The sequence below is a fragment of the Lottia gigantea genome, assembly GCF_000327385.1.
Source record: "Lottia gigantea unplaced genomic scaffold LOTGIsca_111, whole genome shotgun sequence".
Classification (NCBI taxonomy): domain Eukaryota; kingdom Metazoa; phylum Mollusca; class Gastropoda; family Lottiidae; genus Lottia; species Lottia gigantea.
Genome location: NW_008707025.1, coordinates 376,605 through 385,535, shown reverse-complemented (window position 1 = coordinate 385,535; position 8,931 = coordinate 376,605). Strand labels below are relative to the sequence as shown.

Here is an 8,931-nt window from a genome sequence, read left to right as displayed (position 1 = left end):
CTACCGTATAGTTTAAAGAAAAAAAACGACAATACCTCAATGTTACGAACACTTCGCAAAAATAACTAGTTGTAATGTAAACATATGCCAACAGCTAAATTTTGAAGAAATGTAAAAATAAATCTTCAATTTACGCTACCTTTATAGTTAATTGTCTTTGGTCATATTTCCAACTTGTTTCGGGAATGGTCGGTAAAAGTTTGTCTGACATACTCGACAGACACATTTCGAGTCGTACTATTTCAAACTGTTCTACTTTATATAGATAGTATTACATGGAAAAACCATATACCTAAAACTTTGAAGTAAATCTTTAATCATCTGTTATCCAATAAACCAATGGACTGTTATGAATTTGTTAAAGCATTTCAAAATCTTTCAGAAAACTGAGGGTAAATACCACTTTTTGTGGTTAACTTGTGACGTAAATAATTACATTGCTACATTCATCTGATGTTTGACCTACCAACTAACTAACGACTTTCAACTAAACAACTTCTTCGTGCAACTTGGTACTGTAATTTTACCTTAAAAAGCGGAAACAAAAATTACATTTTTTTTTTGATACTCTCTGATAAAGTCTAATAATTTTCATCAAAGGCTTTTTTCATATCTTTAATTGTACGCGGCAATAGCTGTCTCGACTGCACAAAATCAGAACGGTATAGAACAACTAACAGATGGTCATCCCAGAAGAATTACTAGCAAAAAAAACATCAGTTCCATAAAATACATGGTAATAGCGCAAACTAAACAAGAATTCACCATCAGAAGATTTCAAAACCTAAAAATTGTAATATAAGCTTTTTGTTATAAAGGTTGTAATAACAGATCAGTCATCAGTTCACCCTCCGGACAAAATACAAAGAACTTGACCATATTTATTGTTGACCACTATAAGCAAAGTTCAATATATCCTTAGTGTCACAGTTTGTACAGGCTTTCCATTTCACTATACCATCAATCAGGAAAGCCATATTAATGTTCTAAGTAAATAATAAAACTTGGTCATTAAATCGAAGCCCTAATTTTATAGGCCAAGTTAAATCACGATCGGAAATTATTCACTCTCAATAATCTAAAACATTTAGCTTTCAATCAAGGTTTAATTAAAGGGATGCCGTCATCTAAATTAATTTTTCCTCCATTTCCTGTACTACCATTACGAGCGTGTGTATTTTATCAGAATGCAGAACATCGTGATGTCTAATCAAATTGATATTAAAAATTATAATTTTTTTATCTGCTATTATAATTCTCCATTGTAATCCTACAAGTTTTCTACCGCAGTCCCGTTCAAATGAGGATATTTTTTAACCATGTCGTTTCTTTATAACGATAACGATAACGAACTATGGGATAGGGAAACCCAATTCGTTATCGATAAGCGCGTTCTTCACGTTGTGTGACGGCATTGTAACCGAACTGGAGTAAAATACTTGTTAGATTACAAAGGAGACGGACAATTTCGGAAAAATTGGTAGGAATAGTAAGTGTTCTCAACGAGATATTTGCCGGATCTTTCAGATTTAAAGATAAAGATATATCTAGAAAATCAAAATCGAAAATCAAAATGATTAAAAAAAATTAAAGGTTCGTATCCCTTAAATGGAAGCAAATTGATGGCACGCGGGAATTTATGATAATGGTATTTTTGCCAAGCGGGCACTAGTAAGAATTATTGGATGTCCCCAAGATGACTGCAGAAAACTTTAACTTATCTTTTATATTTGTTATAAGTGTACTTTTAAAAGAGCATTGTAATAATGTAATTTAGGGCATAGACTAAATTCTATTCAGTCAGTTAAACGAATGAATCATCCTTAAAAGTCAATGGTGTTACTAGCCGCTACGGTATTTTGAACGTGTTTTGAAGCTTTATTGCAGACTTGGATAGGACGAATGCAACTTAAGATAACCCGTACTTATTTCAACTTTTGTTTTGTTTTCTCAGAACGGAATGGTAGAAAAACTTATCATCGGATAAAATAAAGCAAGATGAATGCCATGTCATCATACACATCCCTTGAAGTTGACCAATACCACCAGACAGTTCGGCGGTCTTCAGCTATGTCGTCCAAAAAAGAGAAGTTTCTGAGACTTTTCAGACCAGTTTTAAAAGAATATAACCCTGGTGTAAAAGAAAAGAATCGCTTTTTGTGGTGTATTATGTGTCCCTTTAGTGGGAAACTTGCAATGTGGATAACAAAAATCATTGCAGCATTGACTATCTGGGGAACATTTTGGGCAATAACAGGTGACGAAGCTCTTCCGGGAGGAAATTTCTTTGGATTATTGGTGTTGATCTATGGATGTGTTATAGCAGCGGCATTCATCAATTTTACACCATTTCCACCCTTACTCGGTAAGATCCTTTGATTTTCCTTGAATCTTCACTAATGCAGATGACAAGCTCAGGCCCATATTGTACCAGCATTGCATCAAATGAGCCAAATTGAGGGGCGAATCCATCTTTTCTGGATTGAAAAAAAATATTCTGATGACGGTCCTAATGACAACTCTGCAATTGCGGATTTATCTTAAAAATCTACTTATCATATTTTTTTCCATTATAACTAGGCATGATGTTGGTGGGGTTTTGTTTAAGAAATTCACCAGTACTTGATAAAGCAACACACATAGATAAAACATGGGCAGCAACCCTCAGGTAGAATATTTAATGTTTGTATTCCTTTCGTTTACGTATTTGTATATTTCAGTCATTTGAAAAAAGTTACATGTATGCACAAAATGACCAGGAACGAAATAAAAAAATTAAACATTTGTCTTTGCTAAATATCGTATAAGTTTCTGTCGTTTTGGAGTTTGAGCATGATAGTGTTTTTAAGTTGATGAAAATGATCCACATCCATGCAACTTAAATTGCTCTTATCGCCATTGGAATAACTCTATCAAGTCTTTTTTCACGACATCTGTGAAGTCAAAGGATTTTAACAACAATGTAATAAGAAGCCTAACATCTATGTGAACTCTCTGAAAATGAATTGTTAATCTAAGAATAACATATAATGCTTTCCAAACATATGTTACAGGACAATCGCATTGGTTGTGATATTAGTAAAAGCTGGTACAGGTTTGGACCCATCAGCTTTAAAGAAAGTCAAGTGGATGGCCATTAGGTTAGCTTTTGTACCAAGCCTAGTTGAAGCTGTAGCCGCAGCTCTTGTAGCGAGATTTGCTCTGGGATTTCCATGGATTTGGTCGTTCGTCGGTGGGTAAGTGACCTTCTCAGAAAAGTATTATGACACAATTTAATGAGATCACATGTACTGGTGGTTGTGGAAGAGGTGTTTTTTTGAATTCTTTGTGAGAAGATCTATTCAAGAATTTCTGCCATTATCAATACTATGACAACCGTGACTTTAATTCGGTAGTTGCAAACTTATACACCTGACATATCACAATCCACGAAAAAAAAGTCGGTCAAATTTTCGAGATATTCCATCCATTGAATTTGTGTTTTTCTATGTGTGATTTCACAGATTTTACTTTCCCTTTGTGTTATCTATACAGATTTTTGTTTCTCTATATGTGTGATTACACAGATTTTTTGTGTGTGATTTCACAGATTTTTGTTTCTGTATGTGTGATCTCACAGATTTTTGTTTCTCTATGTATGATCTCACAGATGTTTGCTTCTTTCTGTATGATCTCACAGATTTGTGTTTCTGTATGTGTGATTTCACAGATTTGTGTTTCTTTCTGTATGATCTCACAGATTTGTGTTTCTCTATGTGTGATTTCACAGATTTGTGTTTCTCTATGTGTGATTTCACAGATTTTTGTTTCTCTATGTGTGATTTCACAGATTTTTGTTTCTCTATGTGTGATTTCACAGACTCGTGTTTCTCTTTGTGTTACTTAAATCGATTTGTACCTTTTTATGTGTTATCTGTATACATTTGTACCTCTTCATGTGTTATCTATATAGATTTGTACCTCTTCATGTGTTATCTGTATACATTTGTACCTCTTCATGTGTTATCTATATAGATTTGTGCTATCTGCTGTATCCCCAGCTGTAGTTGTACCATGTATGATTGGTGTACAAGAAAAAGGATTTGGAGTGGATGAAGGGATACCTACATTATGTATTGCAGCTTGTAGTTTAAATGATGTATTTTCAATCAGTGGTTTTGGTGTAACTTTAGGTATTGCCTTCTCCAATGGTAAGTTAAAAACTACATCCACAACTCTCAGCCACTTGCATATACACTCACTATTGCTTTATATTACTTACCCTTTAAATCATTTAAAATTTATTGATTCCATGAGAATTGGTTTCGAGGATAGGACCGTGGTCGACTCTTTACCCTCCCCTCCCTTCCTCCCGAAACCAATAGTTCACCTGAGTCGAACTTTCAAATCAGGGTTCAATTTAAGCTGTGTCGCATCGGATTTTGCGATCCAATATTCCTTATGATTAGCTAAAATTCAAATTTTTTTTTTTTAATTTTGTGTGAATTTTTTGCCAAATCGAAAAATATACGACGACTTTATAACCTTCAGGAACTAACGTCATTGGCACGATCCTTTGAAGGGTTACTACTGGAACAATTTAAAAAAAAAAAAGCAAATTAAATTTTAACTTGATTAGCCAAAACTAAAATTTGGTGTGATCAAATTTTCCAATCTAAATTAAATAAAACCCTGTTTTAAATCGTTTATCCTTCTCGGAAAAGCTGGATCAACACAGATTTAATAAAGCGACATACAGTAGTTGGTTAGATGAGACTCTACGGGTCGTCCTTATTTACAATGATTTTCAGCAACATGTGAATCATTACTTAATGTTTGCCATTAATTGTTTACCCAGCAGATGTTATCTACGACTGTTATGTTTTCAGCTGATTTGGTGTATAATATTTTCCATGGTCCACTGGAAATAGTAATAGGTATAAGTGTAGGGACAGCAATTGGTGTTCTTCTATGGTACCTTCCTCATAAAGCTAGTGTAAGTGTTCAGTCATTTTATATATATAATCAACACAATCAGTAAGACTCTGGATCACTAACTAATGTCTTAAGTCAGGGTATGACTCAGGGATGCGTTTTAGTTTTCATATAAGAGAAAAATTAATTTAATGTTCTCCATTCTGCACAAATTAAAGTCGGAGTAAAAAAAAAAGAGAACTTGAATATGATAAAACATTGTGTTATGTCGTGCTTGATGAGGTTCATTGAATTAAGTGCTATCAAGAATTGAATCCAGTAATATAAATAAAAAAGGAGTAAACGGTATGTACGCATGCAGATAGAAACTATGTCAATAATGTTCATCTATTCGGATTAAACTTTCAAATAAATATTATTAACTATGTACATGCTCTGAAAGCTGTGTTTATTGCTGAGTTTGGTCGTGTGATGACTTTCCATAATCCATTTCAATCTTTTCCAGAAAAATCTGTTACTCTATAGATTTATTCTGATTATATCACTTGGTATGTTTTTAACGTTTGGATTCCGGGTGGTGAAGTATCCTGGTGCTGGTGCTCTTGGTACACTGGCCATGTCATTTGTCGCTGGTATGGGTTGGAGAAAACGTGGTTGGGAAACAAATGTAAGTTGACCACAACCCGTTCTGTGCAATTGATTTCTTGAATCTTGAAATCTCCAAAACATGATCGTCGACTTCATTTTTTAATTTTCAAATGATGGTTGCCTACCTTTTGTCACTCAAATTGTCCCCCTCCCGCCTCCGAGACATGTTCCATTAGCCAGCAAAGGTATGTTTGTTTGCAACCGGTTTTTTAATTTTTTGTTTGCCATTGATATTGGAAGCGATGTTTAAGCACGCAATTGCTAATGAACAAATACCAGGCAACGTCCGACAAATTAGGCTTACATAATGCTTAACATTAATAAATTAATATGTTTCAGTATGCTATCAAACCGGTATTAGCTAAATGTTGGCAAGTATTTCAGCCTTTGTTATTTGGTTTAATTGGTAGTGCTGTATCGATAGAAAACCTTCAGAGTGGTGACGTAGGTAAGTGTAATAAATGAATAAAAGTCCAAACGACCACAAATTAACACACTGGATAATACAGACTTTAGTCAGTACCCAAGCCATTGACTGGTAAAATAGTTCAGTCTGAAATTTATTTGTGGTATTTTCTATTGTCCAGGTTTAGGAGTGGCTATGTTAATTGTTAATTTTCTATCTTTAGGAGTAGACAGGTTATTTGTTATTAGTACAAGGCATTTGTCCAGGTTTAAGAGCAGCTATGTTATTTGTTAAATTTCCATGTTAAAGAGTAGACATGTTATATGTTATTATGTTATTATTCTAGGATAAGAAGTAGCCATATCACTTGTTATTTTTATCCAGAGTAGTAGTGTTATTTCTTATGATTCCGGGTTTAGGAGAAGTGGTGTTATTTGTTATTATTACAAGTTTTTCCAGGTTTAATTTTTTATTGTTCAAGGATAAGACGTAGCGATGTTTTTTGTTATTTTTTTAGGTGTAAGAGTAGCAATGTTATTTGTTATGATTCAATGTTTATGAGTAGTCATTTTATAATTTTAAGAATTCTTTTATTATTTTTCCAGTTTTAGGAGTAGCTTTGTAATTTGTTATTTTTAAAGGTTAAGAAGTAGCTACGCTAGTTGTTCATTTTTTCCAAGTGTAAGATTCAATGTTTAGGAGTAGTCTTTTTATAAGTTTAAGAATTCCTTTATTATTTGTTATTTTTCCAGTTTTAGGAGTAGCTTTGTAATTTGTTATTTTTAAAGGTTAAGAATAACAATGTTATTTGTTATTTCTCCATGTTTAGCAGAAGTCATATTATTTGTTACTATTCATGTTAAAGGGTGGTTATGGTATTTCGTATTATTCCAGATTCAGCAGTAGCTATTTTATATATATGTTATAATGTTTATAGTCTAAGGGATAGTTAAGTGCTTTGTTATTATTCTATTTTAAGGAGCACCTATGTTATTGTTATTATTCTCAGTAAGAATTGGTTAAATAATTTGTTATTATTCTGGGTTTAGAAGTAGCTGTGTAATTTGTTATTTTTCCAGGTTAAGCAGTAGCAATGGAATTTGCTGTTATTTCAGGTTTAGCAATAGCTATGTTATTTGTTATTATTCTAGCTTTAGAAGTAGGTATGTTATTTGTTATTTTTCCAGGTTCAGCAGTAGCAATGTAATTTGCTGCTATTTCAGGTTTAGCAATAGCTATGTTATTTGTTATTATTCTAGCTTTAGAAGTAGGTATGTTATTTGTTATTTTTCCAGGTTCAGCAGTAGCAATGTAATTTGCTGCTATTTCAGGTTTAGCAATAGCTATGTTATTTGTTATATTCTAGGCCTAGGGATAGTTAAGAGCTTTGTTATTTGTTATTATTGTTGAATAATTTTGTTTGATACTAGGTTTAGGAGTAGCTATGTAATTTGTAATTAGTCCCAGTAAGGGCTGGTTGAATAATTTTGTTTTATACTAGGTTTAGGAGTAGCTATGTAATTTGTTAATATTCCCAGGTTTAGGAGTAGCTGTGTAATTTGTTATTATTCCCAGGTTAAGAAGTAGCTGTGTAAGTTGTTTTATTCCAGGTTTAGAAGTAGCTGTGTAAGTTGTTTTATTCCAGGTTTAGAAGTAGTTATGTAATTTGTTTTATTCCAGGTTTAGAAGTAGCTGTGTATTTTGTTTTATTCCAGGTTTAGAAGTAGTTATGTAATTTGTTTTATTCCAGGTTTAGAAGTAGCTGTGTAATTTGTTTTATTCCAGGTTTAGAAGTAGCTGTGTGATTTGTTTTATTCCAGGTTTAGAAGTAGGTATGTAATTTGTTTTATTCCAGGTTTAGAAGTAGCTGTGTAATTTGTTTTATTCCAGGTTTAGAAGTAGCTGTGTGATTTGTTTTATTCCAGGTTTAGGAGTAGCTATGTAATTTGTTATTATTCCCAGTAATTGGCTGGTTGAATAATTTTGTTTTATACTAGGTTTAGGAGTAGCTATGTAATTTGTTAATATTCCCAGGTTTAGAAGTAGTTGTATAATTTGTTTTATTCCAGGTTTAGAAGTAGTTATGTAATTTGTTTTATTCCAGGTTTAGAAGTAGCTGTGTAATTTGTTTTATTCCAGGTTAAGAAGTAGCTACGGAATTTGTTTTATTCCAGGTTTAGAAGTAGTTATGTAATTTGTTTTATTCCAGGTTTAGAAGTAGCTGTGTAATTTGTTTTATTCCAGGTTTAGAAGTAGTTATGTAATTTGTTTTAATCCAGGTTTAGAAGTAGCTGTGTAATTTGTTTTATTCCAGGTTAAGAAGTAGCTGTGTAATTTGTTTTATTCCAGGTTTAGAAGTAGCTGTGTAATTTGTTTTATTCCAGGTTAAGAAGTAGCTGTGTAATTTGTTTTATTCCAGGTTTAGAAGTAACAGTGTAATTTGTTTTATTCCAGGTTAAGAAGTAGCTGTGTAATTTGTTTTATTCCAGGTTAAGAAGTAGCTACGGAATTTGTTTTATTCCAGGTTTAGAAGTAGTTATGTAATTTGTTTTATTCCAGGTTTAGAAGTAGCTGTGTAATTTGTTTTATTCCAGGTTTAGAAGTAGTTATGTAATTTGTTTTATTCCAGGTTTAGAAGTAGCCGTGTAATTTGTTTTATTCCAGGTTTAGAAGTAGCTGTGTAATTTGTTTTATTCCAGGTTTAGAAGTAGCTGTGTAATTTGTTTTATTCCAGGTTTAGAAGTAGCTGTGTAATTTGTTTTATTCCAGGTTAAGAAGTAGCTGTGTAATTTGTTTTATTCCAGGTTTAGAAGTAGCTGTGTAATTTGTTTTATTCCAGGTTAAGAAGTAGCTGTGTAATTTGTTTTATTCCAGGTTTAGGAGTAGCTGTGTAATTGTTTTATTCCAGGTGTAGAAGTAGTTATGTAATTTGTTTTATTCCAGGTTTAGAAGTAGTTATGTAA

The 8,931-nt window shown here is 32.6% G+C and overlaps 1 protein-coding gene across 1 annotated transcript; it reads left to right on the top strand.

The window, feature by feature from the left end:
- Nucleotides 1-2,070: 2,070 nt before the first annotated feature.
- On the top strand, nucleotides 2,071-6,027 carry LOTGIDRAFT_137052 (hypothetical protein; the record flags this gene model as incomplete). The annotated part of the gene is made up of 7 exons (XM_009047393.1): nucleotides 2,071-2,365; nucleotides 2,581-2,668; nucleotides 3,054-3,236; nucleotides 4,015-4,190; nucleotides 4,869-4,975; nucleotides 5,420-5,581; nucleotides 5,902-6,027. 7 exons carry the CDS (start codon nucleotides 2,071-2,073, stop codon nucleotides 6,025-6,027), a joined length of 1,137 nt encoding a protein of 378 aa, XP_009045641.1.
- Between the last annotated feature and the right edge of the window lie 2,904 nt (nucleotides 6,028-8,931).